Below are 25,363 nucleotides of genomic sequence, written 5' to 3' on the forward strand. Positions count from 1 at the left end.
ACCTGGATCCACGCATCCCATTGCAAAAAGATACTAGGAGAACCAGCGGACAAAGAATGATGACATTGTTTATACTTACCTGCATACTTACAACCACAGGTGCATGGACTAGGTTGAGCACCACAGATGGAGACGACAATAGATTCATTAAACACCATCTTGCTCTAATCGATGGACTAAAGGAGCAAAACCAGACTACTGCTAATTGTTGGATAGGTACATATGCCCCTGTGACGTCCACTAGCATACCCTTTCTTGCTGTCCCAGTCTCATGGTAAGATATAAACTTTTGGGTGAACTGTTCAGATACTTTGGCCAATAATTCCACACAGAGATTTTCCTTTCTAAATCCCGCAAATTGGTTTAAAGGTATCGGTGGATGGTTGGCTGGTATAGTACAAGCTATTTTACAGGTTTTGCTAATGTGTCTTGCGGTTTATTTGGTTTTTAAGCTTTTTCTAATGTGTATTCAGTGTTGTACTAAAAGAAAATATAGAGATTCATATTGATAAATGAAGGAACAAAAGGATGGAATGTTATAGCAGAAGATGGAGTCCCTCAAGTTTAAAGACCCCATCTATGCTATATAAGCCTGACAGTTACTTTAGGTGAAAATAACAGCAAGCTGAAATGTTTCTTCTTGTATCAATAGCGTGTCCTTGCTAAGAAGATAACGTGTCCTCCCAGGCCAGATGTTTCTTCTTGTAGCAATAATGTGTTCTTGCAAGAAGATAACGTGGCCTTGCTAGCCAGATACGTCAAATTAAATATTTTAAAGCATACAGAAACTAGCTTTTTCGCTTGTTCAGCTAAACTGTATAATCGAACCATATATGGCAAATCAGTTTCCTGCCTTCAGGGTGTATATCAACCCTGTGTTTTGTAATAAAGTTTAGAGCATGTTTAGACACAAACATCCTGTCCTGTGTCTCATTGTCTCCGATATCGTAATACAAAGGATAGAAGACCCAGAATGCAGTGACGACACCTTCCTCAGTCATTCTTGATCAGAAGACTGTGGAGATAGGAGCTTGCGTGGACTCGGGAGCAGAGGCAAACTTTATGTCCGCGTCTTTCGCTCAGAGCCACTCAGTTCCATTAATTTTACTTCCTAATCCAGTTAAAATCCGAGTAGTTAACAGTTTTGTTCTGCCTAAGGAGGTTACCCATTGCACTGACACTATACAGCTCCAGATAGGAGCTAGCCATTACAAATCTATTTCTTTCCTAGTGATGGAAGAGGGGGTGGATTCGGTACTTTTGGGCCTGCCCTGGCTCTGGAAGCATTCCCCCATCTGGACTGGTCGACTGGTCAGGGTATCCAGTGGAGCTCTTCCTGCCAGGGGAATTGTATTCGTCCGGCGCTTCCGGTTTCTCGTTCTGAGTTACCTCTGGAGCTGTCAGTGTTACCCGTTCAATACGCGGAGTATGCAGATGTTTTCTCCAAAAAAGCTGCGGAGACTCTACCACTTCCCCGGGCGTATGATTGCGCCATAAATTTACTACAGGGTTCGGAGCCCCCAAGAGGCAGGGGATATCCTTTGTTGTCCCCGGAGACGAAAGCAATGTCAGAATACATTGCAGATAATCTGGCAAAGGGGTTTATCCGTAAATTTAATCCACGGGCAGATGCTCTGTCTCGCTCTTTTGACCCCCTGGGTGAAGAGTCGGAACCGCGGCTTATTGTCCCATCCGAGAGTTTACTCTCTGTAAACCCTGTCACCTTGCAGGGACTTCCGTCTGGGAGGACCTTTGTGCCAGAGTCTCGTAGGCAAGAGGGCACTTTGAGGACAAACGGACCAAAGAGCTAATTTCTCGGTCCTATTGGTGGCCCAAGATGTCTACTGATATCTCCCATTTTGTCGCCGCCTGCGTCTCTTGTGCGCGAAATAAGCCGTCTAGGGAACGGTCGGCGGGGCTTCTTATGCCTCTTCCCGCTGTGGAGGATTGGGCAACGAATGCCAGGGATATCTGGGATCAGACTCAGGAGTCTTTGCGTGCTTCTAAAGAGCGTATGAGGGTCATGGCCGATAGGCATCGGCGTCCTGCTCCAAGTTATGCTCCTGGGGACTTGGTGTGGCTTTCTGCACGCAATATTCGACTCCGGGTGGTTTTGACTAAATTTGCTCCCCGGTATTTGGGGCCATTTAGAATCTTGGTCAAAGTGAATGATCCGGTCTATCGGCTGAAATTGCCGGCCGCTTGGCGAATTTCTAACACCTGCCATGTTTCTTTACTCAAGCCGGTTACTCTCAATGAATTCTCTGGTTCCTTTCTGGCTGAATCAGAATCTGCACAGGATGACTCTGAGGTAAATGAAATCATTGCTTCTAAGGTGGTTAGGGGCAAGAAGTTTTATTTGGTGGACTGGCGGGATTATGGTCCGGAGGATAGGACTTGGGAGCCGGCAGACAATATAAACGCTCCGGATTTTATTGCCGCTTTTGAGCGTATCCATAATTCCGGGGGGAGGAGCCCTGGAGAGGGGGGTAATGTTAGGCCGGTTGTGTGCCGCTAAGCCACGCCCCCTCACGGTCATGTGCCGCTAAGCCACGCCCCCTGCTGTCTGGTACTGCATGGTTGGTTGTCTTGGGGGGCTGGGGCTGTCTCTAGTATATTTAAGGGCTCCGCCCTGGTGCCTAGTCTATCTCTTTCTATCCTGGGGTGAGGTCTCTGGCAGTAAATGCAGTGTGTGTGAGTCGTTGTCAAGGGTTCCTGCTGTGTGCTCCCTAGTCATCCTAGCCATCAATTAGGGCTAGGGGAATACTGTGAGCAGCAAGCTCTACCGTGTCGGTTCACCGGTTGGTGTCCACGCCACGGAGGCGTCTTTGCTACCGATCCAGTATTCCAGGTTCCGCCATTGTATGTGTGGTCACACTGCCGCTTTTACACCCATGTGTTGGGTGCTGAAGAGATTCTCCTCCTCTTTAGGAACTTAGGTTCCAGGCCTTTCCTGGCCCGCAGCTATCGGCAGCTCTATACGCAGCCATCTAGTGCTCAGGCGTTTCATGCTACCAAATCCTTCCTGCTCTGTACAGCGGTGTCTTGCAGTGCAGAAGTTTATTAGTTTAGTTTCTGGAGTGTTGTTAACTCCCAGCATTGTACCTTGTTTAGTTACTACTAGTGTGTGCACTTAACACACTAGTTCATTTCTTTCTCTGTGCTTAGCTGAACATTCCTCTGGGACTCAGCTGCTGCAGCTCCTCTGCAGTCCGGTGGACCCCGACGTGTCCTTTAAGTTTTATTTTATTTTATTAAAGGACACGCCAGCGTAACAGCCTGAGTCTTAATCATAGCGTCATTGTTGATATGGCAGGGTTGCCTATAGAATATCAGTGGGAAGGAGTTCCAAGTTTTTATAGTTACCGTATTTTTCGGACCATAAGACGCACGTTTTTCCTCCAATATTTTGCGTGTTGCCTCCCGCTGTCTCTGGGGGGGGCGCCGTGCGGCCTCCCGCTGTGTATAGATGGCTATGTGCGGCCTCCCGCTGTGTATAGATGGCTATGAGCGGCCTCCCGCTGTGTATAGATGGTGCCGTGCGGCCTCCCGCTGTATATAGATGGCGCCGTGCGGCCTCCCGCTGTGTATAGATGGCTACGTCCGGCCTCCCGCTGTGTATAAGTGGCTACGTCCGGCCTCCCGCTGTGTATAGGTGGCTACGTCCGGCCTCCCGCTGTGTATAGATGGCTACGTGTGCTCAATATTGAGTCATACAATTAATGTAAGGCTATGTGGCCACGATGCAGAAATGCTCCGGATTTTTTCCTGAGCGTTTCTGCATCTCCCCGGCAGAAAGAAAGCATGCGGATTGTACATGCTTTTTTCCTGCCAGGGACAAGCGGAAGTGAAGCGTTCTTCACATGCTTTTCCTCATCGGATTCTCAAGCGCTTTCCATGCGATTTTAGCATCACTTGGAAAGTGCTTGACAACTTGGTCACACTATATAAATCCATGCAACCAGCATGGATTTTATATAGTGTGACCAAGTTAGTTAAAAAAATAATAAAAATGGTAAAAAAAATTAAAAAAACACATTATACTTACCTTCTGATGGCCCGCGGTCTACTTATCCGATGCGTCCGGTCTTCCCGGTTTCTCGCGGTTGTGTAAAAGGACCTGCTATGATGTCATTTAGTCATGTGACGGAATTGCCGCTGCAGAAACACTTAAAAAACGCATAGTGGGCACACAGCCTTATTTAAGCTTTAATAGATAGGGAGGGCGTGGTAGTAAGCCAGACTGAACAGATCTCTAACACTTTAGATTTATACACATCTGTTTAAAATTCTAATAAACTGCAATTCAATAGAGAACAAATCTTGTCCTATCTAAAGGAAATTAATCAGCCAACATTCTCTGGTAAAGATCAAGAATATTTAAATAGCCCTCTAGAGCTGGAGGAATTGCAAATGGTGGTAGCCTATATAGCACACACAACTCCCCAATATGGATAAATCAGAGATTTTTCTATAAAGTCGGCCATGAGTTTAGAAAATTAATATGGGGCAAACAAACTCCGAGATTTAAGCTGGAAACATTGCAAAGAAACAAATCAATGGGAGGTCTTGCAGTCCGTAATCCATGTTTGTATTATGTGGCATCTCGGCTTCAACATATTCGTGGATGGGACATCACTGGGGTGGGGGGCTCAACATGTATTGCTGCAACATTATTTCCAATCAGATAAACTCTATGAAGCAGTAGAGGTGCATAAATTTAGGACACTTTGAGGTAAAATACCGACTATTTTATTAATCCACAAACTTTGGGAGACAGTGAAAAAATTACAGGGTATAGAAGGGGTTTCGCAATTTACTTCATTATGTAACACTTCTTGGCTTCAAAATCTATACCAACTGGTTGGATGCAAGTCCTGGAGTTCCAGAGGTTTAAATACACTTAAGAGCTAATAGGTGATGTGATTAAGGAATTTTCATAATTGCAAAATGAATATGGTTTACCTCACTCTTAATTCCATAAATATCTACAATTTCATCATGCAAATCAGAGAAAGGCATTGTTTTGCAAGTGGGGGTACCTCAAAATATAAAAATACAGAGAATAGCTAATCTACATAACTCTAGTAGACTGATCTCATTACTTTATGTAACGGGTCGGGGAGGTGGAACCTCTGAGCAATTATACAAGGGGGCAGTCCTTGTAAGGAAGCGGGTGGCTCCCAGGGAAGGCGGGCAGGTAGTCACGGCTAGTGACGGGGACAGTCTCTGGGTAGAAGGGCAGGAGGACACGGCAGGTGACGGGGACAGTCTCTGGGTAGAAGGGCATGAGGTCACGGCAAGTGACGGGGACAGTCTCTGGGTAGAAGGGCTGGAGGTCACGGCAAGTGACGGGGACAGTCTCTTGACAGGCGGGTGGTCACGGCAAGTGACGGCAGAGCCTCCAGGTAGGCTAGAAGGCAAGTAGCAGGTGGACGCTCCCAGGTGAGCGGGCAAGAGTCTCTGGACAGGCCGGTGGTCACAGCAAGTGACGGCTCCAGGTAGGCTAGCAGGCAGGTAGCAGAGGAGCGCTTCCAGGTGAGCGGGCAAGAGTCTCTGGACAGGCAGGTGGTCACGGCACGTGACGGCAGAGCCTCCAGGTAGGCTAGCAGGCAGGTAGCAGGTGAGCGCTCCCAGGTGAGCGGGCAAGAGTCTCTGGACAGGCAGGTGGTCACGGCAGGTGACGGCAGAGCCTCCAGGTAGGCTAACAGGCAGGTAGCAGGTGAGCGCTCCCAGGTGAGCGGGCAAGAGTCTCTGGACGGGCAGGTGGTCACAGCACGTGACGGCGGAGCCTCCAGGTAGGCTAACAGGCAGGTAGCAGAGGAGCGCTCCCAGGTGAGCGGGCAAGAGTCTCTGGACAGGCAGGTGGTCACAGCACGTGACGGCGGAGCCTCCAGGTAGGCTAGCAGACAGGTAGTAGGTGAGCGCTCCCAGGTGAGCGGGCAGACTGATCCATAGACAGACTGGCAGGGCTGGTAGGCAGACTGTCGGACCACAGATAGATAAGTAACAGGCAGGAATCTGGCAGGTGACCGGCAGGTAACTGGCAGGTAACTGGTAACGGAACCTGAGGGCTGAAGCAGAGTTGAAAGGCTTTGCAACAACATTGCTCGGGCACCTCCATTTTGGAGGAGGTGCCTTATATATGGTGAGGTCCTCCGGCCATTGGCCGGGAACTCCTTAGGACGGCGCCCGCGGCCCCTTTAAGAGAGGGGGAGCGCGCGCACGCGCCCTAAGCACAGAGGCCGGGAAGCAGCGCGCGCTGCCAGCAGAGCGGGAGGAAGCCGCCGGGCACGGAGCGGAGAGGTGAACGGCGTCCCTGCCTAGCAGGAGGCAGGGACGCCGACGCTACAGTACCCCCCCCTTTAGGCCCCCCCTTTTTTAGGCCAGAGAGAAATTTAGCAAGGATGAGAGGGGCATGGATGTTCTCCCGGGGCTCCCATGTTCTCTCCTCAGGACCAAACCCCTTCCAATCTACCAAAAAAAAAGTCTTTCCTCTTACCCTCTTAGTGGCCAGAATACTCTCTACCTCAAAGACGTCTTCAGCGGAAACCGGAGCAGGAGGAGTACCTGGATTGTTGGAAAAAGAGTTAAAGACAACGGGTTTGAGGAGAAATACGGATTCCCAACTCCTTCCACGTAAGGTGGCCGGGAGTTTTAATTTGTAGGCCACTGAATTAATTTGCCTGAGGATTTCGAAAGGACCTAACTTGTAGGAGGGTATCTTGAGCCGTACATGTTTGGAAGAGAGCCAAACCTTGTCTCCCGGACGGAATTGAGGCGGATCCAGACGTCTCTTATCAGCATATCGCTTCATCCGCTCGGAGGACAGAAGAAGTGCAGACCTAGTACTCTCCCAAATGGTAGAAAACTCGCTGACAAGAGACTGCGCGGCAGGGTTGTCCACAGAGGCGGAGACGGGAAACGGAATCCGGGGGTGCTGGCCATAGACAATAAAGAACGGGGACTTGGAAGAGGATTCGCTCTCGTGGTTATTATAAGAGAACTCGGCCCAAGGAAGGAGGTCCACCCAATCAGAATGGTGGGCATTAACAAAGTGCCGGAGATAGCTGGTAAGGATCTGATTGATCCGCTCCACTTGACCATTGGACTGAGGGTGGTAAGCGGAGGAGAAGTCCAGGGTGACGTCCAGCAGTTTACATGTGGCTCTCCAGAAGTGTGAGGTAAACTGAACCCCTCGATCCGACACGATGTGGAGGGGTAGGCCATGGAGACGAAAGATATGGCGGATAAAGTCCTTAGCCAGCTCAGGTGCAGACGGAAGACCAGGCAGGGGAATGAAGTGGGCCATTTTAGAGAAGCGGTCCGCGACCACCCAAATGACAGTACACCCGGCAGAGACAGGAAGATCGGTAATGAAGTCCATAGCGATGTGTTGCCACGGGGCAACAGGTATGGGAAGCGGCAGGAGATGACCAGCTGGTAAGTGTCTGGGAACCTTGTTGCGGCCACAAGATGAACAGGCAGAGACGAAGTCTACCACATCCTTACGCAGGGTAGACCACCAGTAATGCCGGGAAATGAGTAGGAAGGTCTTTTTTTGGCCGGCATGGCCAGCTAGTTTAGAAGAATGCCCCCAGCGAAGAACCCTCTCACGGTCTGGAGGTGCCACGAACGTCTTGCCGGGTGGAAGACGAGTCAAATCCAAGGGGGCCACATTCATCACCTTGGAGGGGTCGATAATGTGCATAGGCTCCTCCTCTTGGTCGGAGGACAGGAAGGATCAGGACAAGGCATCAGCTTTGACATTTTTGTCCGCCGGGCGGAAATGAAGGATGAAATCGAAGCGGGCAAAAAACAAAGACCACCGGGCCTGACGTGGATTAAGTCTCTGGGCATTTTGGAGATATGCCAGGTTCTTGTGATCCGTGTAGATGATCACCGGGTATAGAGCCCCTTCAAGCAGGTAACGCCACTCCTCCAGCGCCAATTTAACGGCTAGCAGTTCTCGGTCTCCCATGGAGTAATTGCGGTCAGAGGAGGAGAAGATTTTAGAGAAAAAGCCGCAGGTTACCATTCTCCCGGAGGAAGACTTTTGGGTGAGCACTGCTCCGGCTCCAGAGGAGGAGGCATCAACCTCCAGGTAGAACTGTTTGTTGCAGTCCGGACGGTGCAGCACAGGGGCAGAGGAGAAGGCTTGTTTCAGGGAAAGGAAGGCCTCCTCAGCTTCGGATGACCATACCTTGGGATTTGCTCCCTTACGGGTGAGCGCAGATATGGGCGCAGTCCGTGACGAGAAGTGAGGAATGAAGAGACGATAGTAATTAGCAAAGCCCAGGAATCGCTGTATCGCCTTCAAGCCCTCCGGACGGGGCCACTTTAGGACAGCAGAGAGCTTCTCGGGATCCATTCGCAAGCCTGTCTGGGAGATAACATAGCCCAGAAAAGGAAGAGAGGTCTGCTCAAAAAGGCACTTCTCGTATTTAGCATAGAGGTGGTTCTGCCTGAGCCTAAGCAGGACCTGACGAACATCCCTCCGGTGTGTGGGAAGATCCGGAGAGAAGACCAAGATGTCGTCCAGGTATACCACCACGCAGGAGTAAAGAAGGTCACGGAAGATGTCGTTGACCAGTTCTTGGAAGACGGCGGGAGCATTGCAGAGACCGAAGGGCATCACACGGTACTCATAGTGTCCGTCCCAGGTATTAAATGCTGTTTTCCACTCGTCTCCCTGACGGATACGGACCAGGTTATATGCTCCACGTAGATCCAGCTTGGAAAAGATCCTGGTGCCTTTAAGGCGATCAAATAACTCAGAGATGAGCAGAAGGGGGTATTTATTTTTAACCGTGATCTGATTGAGTCCTCTATAGTCAATACAGGGGCGAAGCGAGCCATCTTTTTTTTTGACAAAGAAGAATCCGGCTCCAGCCGGGGAAGTAGACTTCTGGATGAATCCCCTGGCCAGATTCTCCTCTATGTACTCAGACATGGCCCGGGTTTCTGCCGCAAACAACGGATAAATACGCCCACGGGGTGGAGTGGCGCCGGGTACCAGGTCGATCGGGCAATCATATGGCCTATGAGGTGGCAATGTCTCTGCTTCTTTCTTACCGAAGACGTCAGCATAGGGCCAGTAAGGAGCCGGAAGACCGGGTAAATTAGCTGGGATAGGTGGAGGACGAACCGGACGAACAGGAACCAGGCAGGTCTTATGGCAGGCCGGTCCCCACCGGAGTACTTCACCGGAATGCCAGTTCAACACGGGCTCATGTGTCTGGAGCCAAGGTAGACCTAGCAATAGGGAGTGGGAGAGTCCGGATAACACATGGAAGGAGATTACCTCAGAGTGCAGCATTCCCACCTGCAGGGTTATGGGTTCCATGACGAGCAGGATGGTCACCGGAAGGAGTCTTCCATCCACGGAGGCGACTGACAAAGGTTCAGCCAGAGACTTGGTGGGAATACGGTATTTCTCAACCAGGGACTGAGAGATGAGGTTTCCAGCGGATCCAGAGTACAGGTGGGCGAGTTCAAAGTGACGGTTCTCTCCCCAGGAGATAGATACAGACAAAGTCAGGGTTGGAGAGGACTTATTTTTGTCTAGGGCGACCTCTCTGAGCGATCCTAGACACTGGAGTTTCCCGGCCTCTCCGGGCAGGAACGAATCAGGTGCTCCTTACTGCCACAATAGAAGCAGCTCCCCTCGGCTCGGCGTGACTCTTGGCGAGATTTGACCAACTTGGTCTGGTCGATCTGCATGGACTCGGGTGAGTGCGCCCGGGGAGTGACAGAAGAGGAGACAGGTTTCTGGAAAGTAGGAGCTAGGCAGGGAAACCTTCTCTCACAGGTGGTCTCTTTGGTACGTTCTTGAAACCGGATGTCAATCCGGGTAGCCAGAGACACCAGGTCATCCAGGGTGGTAGGAATGTCCCGACCGGCAAGCTCATCTTTAATCCGACCGGAAAGGCCCTCCCAGAAGACGGACACCAGGGCCTCATTATCCCAGGCAAGCTCAGAAGCGAGGGTGCGGAATCGTATGGCATATTGGCCCACGGTGAGACTCCCTTGGCGGAGAAGTAGCAAAGAGGAGGCAGATGAGGTCTTTCGTCCCGGTTCATCGAAGACCCTTCGGAAAGCAGTGAGGAAAGACGACAGGTCGGACACCAGGGGATCCCCTCTCTCCCACAGAGGGTTAAGCCATGCCAGTGCCTCCCCAGTGAGATGGGACATGATGAATGCCACTCTGGCTCGGTTGGAGATAAACTGGTGGGCCAGGAGTTCAAAGTGCAGGGTGCACTGGTTTATGAAGCCCCGAGCTTGAGTGGGGTCGCCTCCGAAGCGAGGAGGTGCAGAAAGCCGGGGACCGGGGCAGGATGCCATGGTATTGGTGGGCAGCGGCGCTGCCGGGTTGCGAGTCAAGACACTAGCGGTGGTTGCTGGTGGAGCAGTCAGAGTGTCCAGGCGAGAGTTGACGTTCCCCAGGTGGCTCATGATGGACTCCTGTTGGGACCTCTGACGGGACAGTTCATGGCATAGGTCCGAGAGCGAGGGAGTTTGGGTGCCACCGGGTTCCATGGCCTGAGCAAACTGTTACGGGTCGGGGAGGTGGAACCTCTGAGCAACTATACAAGGGGGCAGTCCTTGTAAGGAAGCGGGTGGCTCCCAGGGAAGGCGGGCAGGTAGTCATGGCTAGTGACGGGGACAGTCTCTGGGTAGAAGGGCAGGAGGACACGGCAGGTGACGGGGACAGTCTCTGGGTAGAAGGGCAGGAGGTCACGGCAAGTGACGGGGACAGTCTCTGGGTAGAAGGGCAGGAGGTCACGGCAAGTGACGGGGACAGTCTCTTGACAGGCGGGTGGTCACGGCAAGTGACGGCAGAGCCTCCAGGTAGGCTAGCAGGCAGGTAGCAGGTGGACGCTCCCAGGTGAGCGGGCAAGAGTCTCTGGACAGGCCGGTGGTCACAGCAAGTGACGGCTCCAGGTAGGCTAGCAGGCAGGTAGCAGAGGAGCGCTCCCAGGTGAGCGGGCAAGAGTCTCTGGACAGGCAGGTGGTCACGGCACGTGATGGCAGAGCCTCCAGGTAGGCTAGCAGGCAGGTAGCAGGTGAGCGCTCCCAGGTGAGTGGGCAAGAGTCTCTGGACAGGCAGGTGGTCACGGCAGGTGACGACAGAGCCTCCAGGTAGGCTAACAGGCAGGTAGCAGGTGAGCGCTCCCAGGTGAGCGGGCAAGAGTCTCTGGACAGGTAGGTGGTCACAGCACGTGACGGCGGAGCCTCCAGGTAGGCTAGCAGACAGGTAGTAGGTGAGCGCTCCCAGGTGAGCGGGCAGACTGATCCATAGACAGACTGGCAGGGCTGGTAGGCAGACTGTCGGACCGCAGATAGATAAGTAACAGGCAGGAATCTGGCAGATGACTGGGAGGTAACTGGCAACGGGACCTGAGGGCTGAAGCAGAGTTGAAAGGCTTTGCAACAACATTGCTCGGGCACCTCCATTTTGGAGGAGGTGCCTTATATATGGTGAGGTCCTCCGGCCATTGGCCGGGGACTCCTTAGGACGGCGCGCACGGCCCCTTTAAGAGAGGGGGAGCGCGAGCACGCGCGCCCTAAGCACAGAGGCCGGGAAGCAGCGCGCGCTGCCAGCAGAGCGGGAGGAAGCCGCCGGGCACGGAGCGGAGAGGTGAGGGGAACGGCATCCCTGCCTAGCAGGAGGCAGGGACGCCGACGCTACACTTTATAACATTCTCCTGGACATTATATTGACAAACCATCCTATGTGATCGAAGGAGTGTGATGGGTCCTATAGAAGAAAATCACTGGTTAGATTGGAGAATTCCACAATTATCCTTAAGCGAATCCCACAGATTATAATTGATGTCTCACATACATGCGAGACATCAGATATATAGAACTCGTCAATTTTTACATAACATAGGATTTCGTTCAAGTCCTCATTGTCCTAGATGCAAAACTTACTCAGCAGACATGCTTCATATGATGTGGAATTGTCCTAACTTAGTGTCCTTTTGGAAAGGAGTTACAGCAATCATTAACAGGATTTAATTAATGTAGAACGTTCACCACTAGTATGTATACTAAGATATGTGGAAGATCTGACTACTGATCAACATGGCAAAATTGCGGTGGCACGTATGTTATATATGGCAATGAAATTAATAGCCCAAAAATGGATAGCAGACCAGGAACCTATGATACCAGAATTTATTGATAAAGTTAACTGGCTAGTAAATTTGGAAAAAGGCATATACCTACAAAGAGACGCTCTCTCTAAATTTGATAAGTTATGGGGTTTATGGATTGATGGTTCTGGTTTGGCATCTAGGGGATTGTAGAGATTTTGCCTCGGCTTGTTTTGAGTTATGTTTATATGACACCTTGAATTAAACTTCCCTGAGAATAAATAAGTATGTCCTTATTATTTTCATAAGCAGTAAAAATGTATTGTGACTATTGTTATTATGATCAAGTGTATGGTCATCTACCGTTTATCCTACAGAAACAAGAAACAAAAATTTATGTGAAATGTTTATTATTGTTGGGGAGTAGAGGACCACGTTCCTCCAATCTTTGTCTTGGTTTTTTTTTTTTTTTCTTTTCTGAAAATCTTCATAAAAATCAATAAAAAACATTTGATTTAAAATAAATAAAAAGCACAGTGGGTATGCGATTTCTATAAATTCTTTCCACTTTGCTAGAACTGTAAGATGCTGCATTTTTGACACAACAAAAACAAGCAGTATAAAAAATGCACCAAAAGCTCATCGTGGGAACGCACCCCAAGGGGCATCACTTTTTTGGGTGCATGGAACAATACATTGCTCTCTTTCCGTCTTTAAAAGTTGTGATTTATAATCTTCATGACCACTCTAAATAACTGTTTTACCCCTAAACAAGTGGTTTAAAGGTTTTTTTTTTCACACCTCAGGATATCTATGAACGCCACTGGTCTCATCTATAGGCGACTCTTGTTTGGATGAGACAAGCGGGGCACTGAATGGCTACTTTGGCAACTGATCATGTATAGCATCATCTCTCCATGGTCAATGTCAAATAGGATGGAAGAAAGCTTCAGACAACCCTTTTGTACTGTAGTTATACAAATGTAAAATATATACTTTGTTCAAATATAGATGTATTATTTTATACTTAGTTTTCAATAACTAATGGTCATTGGTAATTGTATACATTTTCTAATAACCATTCAGCGCACTAAATCACTTTCTCTTTCTTTTGTAGACAAGTGACTTTACTATAACTTATATGTTTTTCTAGTATATGTTATCAATAAAACAATTAAAAAAATAAAATGGCTACGTCCCTGTGTGACTTCTCTGATGTTTGACAAAATTTGAATTCCGATTAAAACATTTCCCACATTCTGAACATGAAAATGGCTTTTCCCCTGTGTGAGTTCTTTGATGTATAGAAAGTTCTGATTTATCCCTAAAACCTTTCCCACATTCTGAACATGAATATGGTTTCTCCCCTGTGTGAGTTCTCTGATGTCTAATAAAATTTGCTTTCTGAGTAAAACATTTCCCACATTCTGAACAGAAATATGGCTTCTCTCCTGTGTGAATTCTCTGGTGTGTAACAAGATATGATTTTTTTGTAAAACATTTCCCACATTCTGAACATGAATATGGCTTCTCCCCTGTGTGAGTTAACTGATGTCTAATAAAATTTTCTTTCTGAGTAAAACATTTTCCACATTCTGAACAGAAAAAAGTCTTCTCCCCTGTGTGAATTCTCTGATGTATAACAAGAAGTGATTTGTCTGTAAAACATTTCCCACATTCTGAACATGAATATGGCTTCTCCCCTGTGTGAATTCTCTGATGTGTAACAAGTCTTGATTTACTACTGTAATATTTTCCACATTCTGGACATGAAAATGATTTCTCCCCCATGTAAGCTATTTCGTTTTCAACACTTCTCTTGCTTTCCGTTTGTATATTCATCTTTGATGAAGCAGAAGAGAGGACCTTTTCAAAAGGATCAGATGACAGATTTTGTCTTAGATGACCTTCCGGTGTATCTGTGAAAATTACATGTTCTTCATATGTATCAGATGTTCTACTACAATTATCAGCTGCAAAAGCTGAGAATATCAGATGTCCCTCGGAGCTCCTGGTACAGTAATCTGCCAAGAATAAAAATGATTTTATTAATTTTAAATAACACTGCATTTGAATTATATTAATATTTTTATACACTTTTTGATAATTTCTCTGGAAATTATATATACAATTCAATTATTGACAGACTAAGGCAGTATACCACAAAAGAATGGCTGAGTTTATGGTCTTAGCCCACCAGGTTGTGCGCTTTCAAATTTTCACTTCTCTATTGTAGCCATCTTCTCTGTAGGTTCATGTTTCTCTCTGTCGGTCACCAATAATTTCCACATGTTCAGAAGAGACTCATAAAGAGGCCACTAGTCAGTTTTATTACATGATTCAATCTCATGCACTCTAGCATGGACGAAGGCACATGGGAGGAGCACAGACTGGTCATGTACACATTTTTATGTTTGTCACAGGCTGTAGGCTCAAAAAATCTACCTTGGACAGTCTTGTCGCAAGCCACTCCGTCTGGCAGATGCCAGGAGAACTATGGCTTTCACCCCTTAACCACTGTACAGGGATCTGGTCTTACAATTGGGTCACCTGGATTGCTTCCTGGGACGAGCCGCTATCCAGAGAAGTGAACCAGAGGCAAGAGAATGGTCGAGCAACCAGGTCAGAACCAGGAGGTTAATGTAATGACAAAATCGTACAAAAAGAATAGTAAAAAAGTGAGCTGAGGTCAAACATCAGGAACGTCCACTGGGAGAATAGCAAGGCACACAAGTTTAACAGAAGCAAATCAGATTATAACCTGCAGAGGACAGCAGGATTTCAGGAGCTTAATTAGCTTGCAGACCCACCAACACCATACAGCAGAGAGCAAACACTGACAGAAGTTAATTCTATACTCAGGGTTGCCAATCTACTATTATATTTTTTCTGGACAACTGGACCAAAATTTACAGACGCTCAAAATTTTCCACACCCCCTAAAAAGACCATGCCCCCAAATGTAAAAAAAAATAGAGGCCATATATTTAGATTTATACCCTGAATATATATACACTGCTCAAAAAAATAAATGGAAAACTTAAACAACACAATGTAATTCCTAGTCAATAAAACTTCTGTGAAATCTACCTGTCCAGTTAGGAAGCAACACTGATTGTGAATCAATTTCTCCTGCTGTTGTGCAAATGGAACAGACAACTGGTAGAAATGATAGGCAATTAGCAAGATACCCCCTATAAAGGAGTGGTTCTGCAGGTGGTGACCATAGACCATTTCTCTGTTCTCATCCTTTTTGGCTGTTTTGGTCATTTTGCCATTGCTCTCTCCCCTAGAGGTACAGTAGCATGAGGCGGGGTCTACAGTACAACCCACAGAACTTGCTCAGGTAGTGCAGTTCATCCAGGATGGCACATCAGTGTGAGCTGTGTCAAGAAGGGTAGCTTTGTCTGTCAGCACAGTGTCCAGAGCATGGAGCAGATACCAGGAGATGTGGACGGAGCCATAGGAGGGCAACAACCCAGCAGCATTACCGTTACCTCCTCCTTTGTGCAAGGAGGAACAGGAGGAGCACCGACAAAGCCACGCAAAATGACCCCCAGCAGGCCACAAATGTGCATGTGTCTGCACAAACGGTTAGAAACCAACTCCATGAGGGTGGTATGAGGGCTCAACGTCCACAGATGGGGGTTGTGCTCACAGCCTAACACCATGCAGGACGCTTGGCATTTGCCACAAAACACCAGGATAGGCAAAGTCGCCACTGGCGCCCTGTGCTCTTCACAGATGAAAGCAGGTTCACACTGAGCACATGTGACAGAGTCTGGAGACGCCACGGATAGCGATCTGCTGCCTGCAACATCATTCAGCATTACCGGTTTGGCAGTGATTCAGTAATGGTGTGAGGTGGCATTTCTTTGGAGGGCCGCACAGCCCTCCATGTGCTCGCCAAAGGTAGCCTGACTGCCATTAGGTACCGAGATGAGATCTCAGACCCCTTGTGAGACCATATGCTGGTGCGGTTGGCCCTGGGTTCCTCCTAATGCAGGACAATGCTAGACCTCATGTGGCTGGAGTGTGTCAGCAGTTACTGCAAGATGAAGGCATTGAAGCTATGGACTGGCCCGCCAGTTCCCCAGACCTGAATCCAATTGAGCACATCTGGGACATCATGTCTCGCTCCATCCACCAACGTCACGTTGCACCACAGACTGTCCAGGAGTTGGTGGATGCTTTAGTCCAGGACTGGGAGGAGATCCCACAGGAGACCATCCGCAACCTCATCAGGAGCATGCCCAGGCATTGTAGGGAGGTAATACAGGCACGTGGAGGCCACACAGAATACTGAGCCTCATTTTGACTTGTTTTAAGGACATTACATCAAAGTTGGATCAGCCTGTAGTGTGTTTTTCCACTTGAATTTTGGGGGTGACTCCAAATCCAGGCCTCCAATGGTTAATAAATTTGATTTCCATTGATGATTTTTGTGTGATTTTGTTGTCAGCACATTCAACTTTGTACAGAACAAAGTATTCAATGAGAATATTTCATTCATTCAGATCTAGGATGTGTTATTTGAGTGTTCCCTTTATTTTTTTGAGCAGTATATATAGACACACACACACACAGAATAATACAGATACTGAGAATTACACCCAACTAAATCCTCTGGACTCTAGCAGCAGTATATAGCACAGTGCACCACACAGTTACAAAGCTCCCCTGGAATTGGAGATTTATTTATTTTACTCACTTATATAGTGCCATTAATTCCCCAGCGCTTTACAGATATTATCGGCACTGTCCCCATTGGGGTTCACAATCTAGATTCCCTCTCGGTATGTCTTTGGAGTGTGGAAGGAAACTCACCCAAACACAGAGAGAATATACAAACTCCTTGCAGATGTTTTCCTTGGTTGGATTTGAACCTAGGACCCCAGTCCTGCATGGATGGCAGTGCTAACCACTGAGCCACCATGCCGCCCACCAAGAAAGTAATATATATTTTGATGCGTGATGCCATCATATCACCATTAGTGTTGAGCGAGCATGCTCGACACTGCTCAGTACTCGCCCGAGCCTCTCGCTACTCGGGAAGTTCGGCGAGCACCGAGCATTTCCGGGTTACTCGGGCGGGAGCTCGGGTCTCCGCCCTGCACGTTTGGCGCTCTTTACAGAGCCAATGAACATGCAGGGATTGCCAGTCAGTCACTGTAATGCTGCAGCCATGTTGTTTGTGGGCATTACAGTGATTGGCTGGCCGTACAGCGTCACCTCGAGCATTTAAAACCGGGCGCCGCCATCTTGGACACAGTCGCTCCGGATCAAACAGTGTAGGGTCAATGCTGCAGAGCTAGGGAGAGATTTATACTGCGAAATAGCCTGCCAAATCAAACTAACAGTCCTTCTCAGGACTAATATCCATCCCAGATATCAGGCAGGCTGTATAGGAGACACAGTGGTTATACCAGCAAACGCTGCATTACAGTCCTGTGTGCTCCTGTTGGTCAAATTGCTAAACTTATCACCCCGGTCTCAGGGGCCAGGACAAATTTTTTTTTTTATCATCTAAATCCTGTAATTTTTTTTTCCTCAGTCAGACTGTACAAATACGCGTCTTATTAACCTTTTGGTATCCCCCTCCCCCCCAAAAAAAAAAAATTGAGTGTGTCTGTGACTGTTCAGACACCAATATATCTGTTTAAAAAATAATCACCAAAGTCCAAAACAAATCAATACTCTTCACGAAAAGGGTCAATATTTCAACACTATGTTGGGCCCAGAAAAATCGGCACAACAAACAAGAAGAGAGTTTATTATTGTAAAAACATACTTTTTATTCAAAATGTATTAAAAGATCAACAATGTCAAAAACAGGGAATTTATAAAAACCGTCAACAAGACAGATCCATCATAAATTAACAAACAGATCTAATTTATAGCAGCGAATAATATCAACTCTCACTAGACAGGAAACAAAAGCACCTACTCCCATTGGATTCTGGGAAATAGATAGATGCTTCTTTGGAAATAGCCAAATACCTTGTAAGGCATGGGTATAGCCAAACTACATGTTGATATGTCCCTTATTTTTAAGAAAGTGCTAGTGCATTGGACAGGTAGATTTACAATTATATATATATCTTTATGTGTATCCTTCTTGTGTCCCGATTATAGAGATGTAAAAGATACAAACCTGGAGGGAATCATAGTAATAAATCAGGCACATGGCAGCAAAGCACCCGACTTTGTGGGGCGAACCCCAGGGTCCACGACCAGTGTCAGCGGGTGTCACCACTGCTTCTTCCGCTGTTGTGCGTGTAATAGAACTCCCTGTTGTGCGTGCAAGGCAATCCCCTGTCCATACTGCATGCAAAGATGCCCCCTCCTCTCAGTCTTCACTTGTTATGGCAGTTTCTCAAGAAACAGCATCAACGTCCACGTCCCACCGCAGCGTTCAATTGTCCCTATCCCAGAGCTTTGAACGAAAGTGCAAATTCGCAGCCAACGCCCCACAGGCCACAGTCCTAAATTCGCACATTTCACGACTGCTTACGTTGGAAATGCTGCCTTTTAGGCTTGTGGAGACGGAATCCTTCCACAACCTTATGGCGGTGGCCATCCCTCGGTACTCGGTCCCCAGCCGACACTATTTTGCTCGGTGTGCCATCCCCGCACTACACAAGCACGTGTCCCAAAACATCTGCCGTGCCCTCAACAACGCAGTTACTGGGAGAGTCCACCTGACAACGGACACGTGGACAAGTGCTTGTGGCCAGGGACGGTACATCTCCCTGACGGGACACTGCGTAAACATAGTGGAAGCCGGGACCCAGTCGGACCTTGGGACGGAACACATCCTCTCCACACCGAGGATTGCGGGCCCTATGTCAGTCAGAGTTGCCCCAACAGTGTACAGCTCCTGCGCATCATCCTCCTCCTCATGTTCTGCCTCCATCTCAGATATCACCACATCAGTTACAAGCTGGAAGCACTGCAGTACTGCCTCAGCCAAGCGGCAACAGGCTGTGCTGAAACTCATAAGCTTAGGTGATAAACCTCACACTGCTTGTGAGTTTTGTGAAAGAGCAGGCAGATCCGTGGCTGAGACCGCTGAACCTACATCCAGGCATGGTCGTGTGTGACAATGGCCGTAACCTGGTGGCGGCTCTGAGGCGAGGCGAGATCGTACACGTACCATGCCTGGCTCATGTGCTTAACCTCGTGGTTCAGCGGTTTCTTAAATCGTACCCCGAGTTACCAGATCTGCTCGTCAAAGTACACCGCCTGTCAGCTCATTTTCGGAAGTCGGCTACAGCTTCCGCCGCCCTTGCTGTGTTGCAGGAGCGTTTGCAGCTTCCGGCACACCGACTGGTGTGTGATGTCCCCGCACGTTGGAACTCACCCTCCACATGTTGCAAAGGATTTGTGAGCAGAAGAGAGCAGTTGTGAAGTACCAGCTGCAACAAGGCCGTCGATATTCAGGTCAGACTCCACACATAAGACCTCAGGAGTGGACCTGGATGTCTGACATATGTACCATCCTGACAAACTTTGAGGAGTCCACCAAGATGGTGAGTGGCGATCACGCCATCATTAGCGTCAGCATCCCACTTGTCTGTCTTTTGCAACGCTCTCTTCAGAGAATTAAAGAGGAGGCATTGCAGCCATAGTATGATGAGATGGATCAAGAAGCCGTAATGGGCGATTACTGTCAGGACTGCGAATATTTTTTATTACATTTTGGCCATTTTTGCCCTCTTTCAAGATGGTGTCTTTTGTCTCATGTGCCCCTTGTCTTCCTGCTTTATAACTCCACCCCAGCCTCTAATCAGTGCTAGAGTATTCTGCCTGTGACCTGTTTCTGGTGGTTTCCTAGTTTCCTGCTCTGCCCTGCAGACTTGTGTGGATCTTCTGTTACCTGCTCTCAGAGATTCTGCTGCATTCAGTTGTTACCTGTATTCCTCCTTCTCCTGGCTGCTCCTGCTGCTACCTCTGAGCCTCAGTCTTCACCTGCATTCTGCTAACAAGTAAGCTGGTTTCTGCTCTGACTCACCTGCATTAGATAGCTGTAGAGCACGGGACTGTGCTGCACTATCAGGGACTTCCTACCCAGGCCTCCCTGGATTATCTAATATATATATTGTATGGACTTCCTTGCATGGACTTGATAAAGACTTCCTTGTTTTCTAACATCCTCTAGTGTGAACTGCGCTTTACAGACTGCTCTGCTGATTGCATTTTCCCCTGAGTGTTTATGGACTTTGAGTTTTCGTCTGCACTTGTTTGAAACACCGTGTGTTTATAATATACACTTTGACACCTATGAGCTGTGTTCTGTTGTATCTTTGTTCCACGCAAAAAGACTCCTGTGGTAGCCATTATAATTATTACAATTACACACAGCCCAGCCTCATCTCATCCCAACGTGCATTGGGGGACAATGAGGGAGAGGAGGAGGAGGAGGAAGAACAGGAACTGGTATCATGCGCTGTAGACGGTAGTACCTGTACAACTGTCATACAGTCGGTTCAGTGTGGGTGGCCTGAGGACAGGGGTGAGGAAGAGGAGAACATGGTCAGTCGTCATCTTGGTGAGGACACGGAAGTCTTGCCCGTTACCAGTCTGGCACGCATGGCTGACTTTATGTTACGCTGCCTTAACCGTGACCCTCGCGTTGTCAAAATGTTGGGTGACAGTCATTACTGGTTGGTGACACTTTTAGACCCCCACTACAAGGAGAACTTTCACTCTCTTATTCCTGAGGTGGAGAGGTCTACAAAAATGTGGCAGTACCAGAAGGCCCTTGCTGCAGAACGGTTAAAAAAATTCCCTTCTGAACACACTAGCGGCAGAGGTCACAGTTCGTTGACCAACCAAGGCTACAGACGAGAGAGACGCAACTCCAATCCAGCAGAGGCAGGGGAACACTGTCAACATTCTGGGACAGTTTTCTGAGACCCGCCCAGCTTACAGGCCCTGAGGCGCGGGGTACTCTCACAAGGAGTGCAAATTTTCAAAAGATGGTGAGGGAGTACCTTGCCGACCATACCAGCGTACTCCGTGATTCCTCTGTGCCTTTTAATTATTGGGTATCCAAGCTGGACACTTGGAATGAACTCGCTCTGTACGCCTTGGAGGTCCTGGCCTGCCCTGCCGCTAGCGTGTTATCGGAGCGTGTTTTTAGTGCCGCTGGGGGAATTATAACTGATAAGTGCACTCGCCTGTCAACTGACAATGCTGAGAAGCTGACCCTTATCAAAATGAACAAGGGCTGGATTGGGCCAGACTTCTCATCACCACCAAATGACAGCAGAGTAACAAAGTCAAATCCACTGTGTTATTTCGGGAGGTGTATTCCCATGCACCGCTTCACACCCACACATGGGTATACGCTTCCTCATTTCGGCTGTTTGCTCTTCTCCTTATCCTCAGCCTCCACCACCACTATACCACCAGGGTGACCGTGGTCCGTGTTGCCAGCATTGCAAGTTCCTCCGTCCTAATTTTTGGCAGCTTTTGCTTGGAAGGCATAGGCAAAGACCATGGGAGAACCACTCCCCAATAATGGGAATAATGTTTTTAATATGCTGTACTGCATGGCTCTTGTAAGGGGCATTAAAACCGTCTTGTTAAGCTACTGCAACCTCCAACACTTTTCCAAGGGGCATTAAAACCGTCTTGTTAAGCTACTACGACCTCCACGTCTCTTCCAAGGGGCATTAAAACAGTCTTGTTAAGCTACTGCGACCTCCACCACTCTTCCAAGGGGCATTGATATTGTCTTTTTATTCCACTGCGACCTCCACCATTCTTCCAAGGGGCATTAAAACCGTCTTGTTAAGCTACTGCGACCTCCAACACTTCTCCAAGGGGCATTAAAACCGTCTTGTTAAGCTACTGCGACCTGCACCACTTTTCCAAGGGGCATTAAAACCGTCTTGTTAAGCTACTGCGACCTCCACCACTTTTCCAAGTTTGGTAAGAGGGAGACCAATTAGTAGAGAGTAGCAGTAGTCTAAATGAAAATGAATAAGAGCGACAGTAAAAGATTTTGCAGTTTCAAAGGTGAGAATAGGCTGGATTTTGGAGATGTTTTAACGATACAGATAACATGAGCGATTGAGTGATTGGAAATAGGGACTGAATAAAAGCTCTGTGTCAAATATGACCCCAAAACAGCGAGTATTCTGCTTGGGAGTTATGGTTGAACCACCCAATCCAATTTCAACATGAAGTAAAAGGTAGGTTATAGAGGGAGGGAATGGGAGGAGATCAGTTTTGGAGAGATTCAGTTTTGGAGAGATTCAGTTTCAGATAGAGGGAGGACATGATGCTAGAGACAGCAGACAAACAATCCCTGGTATTTTGTACTAAGGTGGGAGTGATGTCAGGTGAAGGTGTATAATTGTGTGCGATTAGTATGTGCATAATACTGGAAACCAAATCTGCTGATAGTTAATCCAAAAGGGGAAGTATATGGAGAGAAGAGGAAATGGCCTAGGATCAAACCTCGACAGTAAGTGGAAGATTAAAGAAAAAAGAGCTGGCAAATTATACAGTAAAGAAGTTGTCAGAAAGGTAGGAGGAGAACAAAGAGAGAAAGGTGTCCATGAGGCCAATAAAGCAGAGCATGGTGAGGAGGAGTTGATGGTCCACAGTGTCAAATTCTGCAGAGAAACCCACAAGAATCAGTAGGGAGTAGTAACCATTGGATTTGGTTGTTAATAAATCGTTAAGAGATTTTAGTAAGGGCAGTTTCAGTATAGTGTACAGAAAAGAAACTGGTTTGTAAATGGTCAAGAAAAAAGTTATATGAGAGACAGTGGATTAGACAAGAATGTACCAAGCATTCCAGGAGTATAAAGATGAAGAGGAGATTAGAGGCCGGTTATGATGGAGTGTTTGAATGAGGAAGGAAAGCATCCCTTAAGAAAGAGAGAGGTTATATATTTTAGTTAGGTAGAAGTGACAGTTGGGAGAGCGACTCAAGCAGATGTGAGGGAACAGGATCATTGGTGCAGATTCTAGGGCAAAAAGAAGTGAGGAGCCTAATAAATACTTATTGTCTGACAAGATCAAAGATGGAAAGTGAACTTGAGGTGGGCAGGGGAGGAAATCCAAGCTCTCAGGGGTTTGTGCGAAAATGTCTTGACGGATATGGTGGATTTTTTTCTTGGAAATAATTGGTCAATCGACAGTACTGACGTTGGTGACAGGGCCCTGTACTCTAAAGCTCAAGAGGGTATGGAAAGTTTCGAAGAGTTGTTTTGGATTGATGGATAGTGATGTGATGAGAGTGGTACAGTAGGCTTGTTTGGATTATGGAGAGGAGAGTTAAAAGTTTTGAGCATGAACTTATCGTGAATGAAATCTTCTGCTGAAAGCCATTTTCTCCACTGACACTTGGCACACCTTACGCACTGCTGGAGAAAATGTGTTTGCAGCACGTGCCAGGGTTGCCGTTGTTTGTTTCGAGTTGCTGTCAGGGCTGCGGCTGCTCTCTGACTTCCTCTTGATGTTCGGTTTGTCCGAAGGCAGGGACAGTGATGCCGGTGCTGATTGGGCACAGGGCTCATGTGTCATAACAACCGCAGGACAGCCCCGGGAACACGAGTGCCAACATTACTGGAACGGCACCAGCACGGGAGCCAAGTATCAGTGTTTTTATGTTATTGGCGCCAAACATTGTGATTGAGAAGGTGTTCTCTTTTAGTGGACAACCTCTTTAAGGTTTGAGAGTTAGGCAACCCAGGCAAAGGAACAAAATGACACTGATATATCAGTCCACAACCACCTAAATAACAGTATTCCCTTATGAGTGAATGAGGTCAGTAATGAAGCCTATGGAGAGGTGGTTGTAAGGACTTTTTGGAGGAGTCTGGCGTGACGGGTATGAGACGTTTCGGCTCGGTCACAAATTTCTCAAGCGAGCACATATTTCTTACAATCTTAATCTATAGTTTGCTACCAAAAATACATGGCCACAAGTTGAAGAGTATTATTATTCCCATGGTGACCTATGAGAATTGATTTATGGGATCCCTGTAGGACTCACAGATGGAACTGAGGAGGAACAACAAACAATTTATGGGTGGGAACATTTTCGGGGGCTAACTCTTGGGATCTGTAGCTATCCTCTACAAGATATATATAGGGACACAGAAGATATAACTATGGCAAGAAAAGGAATTGGTACTTAGGCAGCTGGATGAGATGGACAGAAACATCAGGAAAGCGCCTCGGCTTTTATATTCTTAGTCTCAGGTCTAACCATCACAACAAAATCAAATCTTGAAAAGAACAGAGCCCATCTAGCTTGCTTAGGGTTAAGTGACTTTTACGTTTGGCACCTTTGTAGACAGTGGCGCTATTCCTCAGAGGCCCACTTAATTGCCAATAATTCAGGATTACTGATTGTTGAGTGAGAGACGAGGAATCTTGTGAGAACACTGCTCCAAACCCAACCTCAGTCACTACTCACCTGTGTAGTTATCTGTAAGAATCTCCTCTTTCCACTGCTCATCACCCTTCACATATGTCTCTATAGTATCAACATGAGACAGATCTTTACCCTGAAACAAAAATTATAAAAATCAAAGACAGATGGAGACGTCGCGTGGAATGATTTAGAAGAACAGAAAAGATCATTTAACAAGATGACCAAAAATGACAAGATAACAGTAGTTATTACATAGTTGCAGGTTTTCTGTATAAATCCAAACTGGCGGCTCCTAATTCTAACCAGCAGTCTCCGTAACCAGAAAATTGTGACACGATCCAGACAACATCTAGTGTCTATTATCAGCTTTACATCCAATTCAAAAGATCTGCAGGCCAGCAATGCTGCAAGTATAATACACTAGAGTATACAATGATAGTAAAAAGAAAATGCCAGACGTGGTGGTGCTCAACTGTGCAGCAATACAATCTTCAAAAATTACAAAAGTAGAAGAAAAATTAGTCGCACTCACCATTGGTGCATTATTTTGTGCTTATTTATTCCAAGGTCATATGATCAAGTTTCAAAATGGCACAAAAATATATTTTCAAATGTCGGGACCACTGGCGTACCCATGGCGGTACCAGTGGTGTGCAAATTGAAAGGAATTATGTTTGAAAACAAAAGCATAAAGATTTACATATAAACATCAATAGTTAACTCTAGATATTATTCTCCAACTGATGTCTAACTCTCTGTATACTGGCACCCTGTGGGATGTGGGTGTACAGGCTCTTGATGTTGATCGTTGCCATATAGAATCATTCTTGCTAATTAAGCTGGGCCAGAATTTGTAAAAAAAA

The 25,363-nt window shown here is 47.4% G+C and overlaps 1 protein-coding gene across 1 annotated transcript in view; it reads right to left on the reverse strand.

The window, feature by feature from the left end:
* Positions 1 to 12,081: 12,081 nt before the first annotated feature.
* LOC141272073 (oocyte zinc finger protein XlCOF8.4-like) overlaps positions 12,082 to 25,363 on the reverse strand; it is a 40,949-nt gene continuing 27,667 nt past the window's right edge. The window contains exons 6-7 of the mRNA XM_073682384.1: positions 24,543 to 24,633; positions 12,082 to 14,125 (exon numbers count right to left, since the gene is read on the reverse strand). Of these exons, the coding sequence (XP_073538485.1) occupies positions 13,293 to 14,125; positions 24,543 to 24,633 (924 nt within the window). The 3' untranslated portion in view covers positions 12,082 to 13,292. The remainder of the gene's footprint in view (positions 14,126 to 24,542; positions 24,634 to 25,363) is intronic.

Source organism: Phyllobates terribilis, unplaced genomic scaffold (genome assembly GCF_046119375.1).
Source record: "Phyllobates terribilis strain yellow unplaced genomic scaffold, ASM4611937v1 Scaffold_5__5_contigs__length_657084704, whole genome shotgun sequence".
Taxonomy (NCBI): Eukaryota; Metazoa; Chordata; class Amphibia; order Anura; family Dendrobatidae; genus Phyllobates; species Phyllobates terribilis.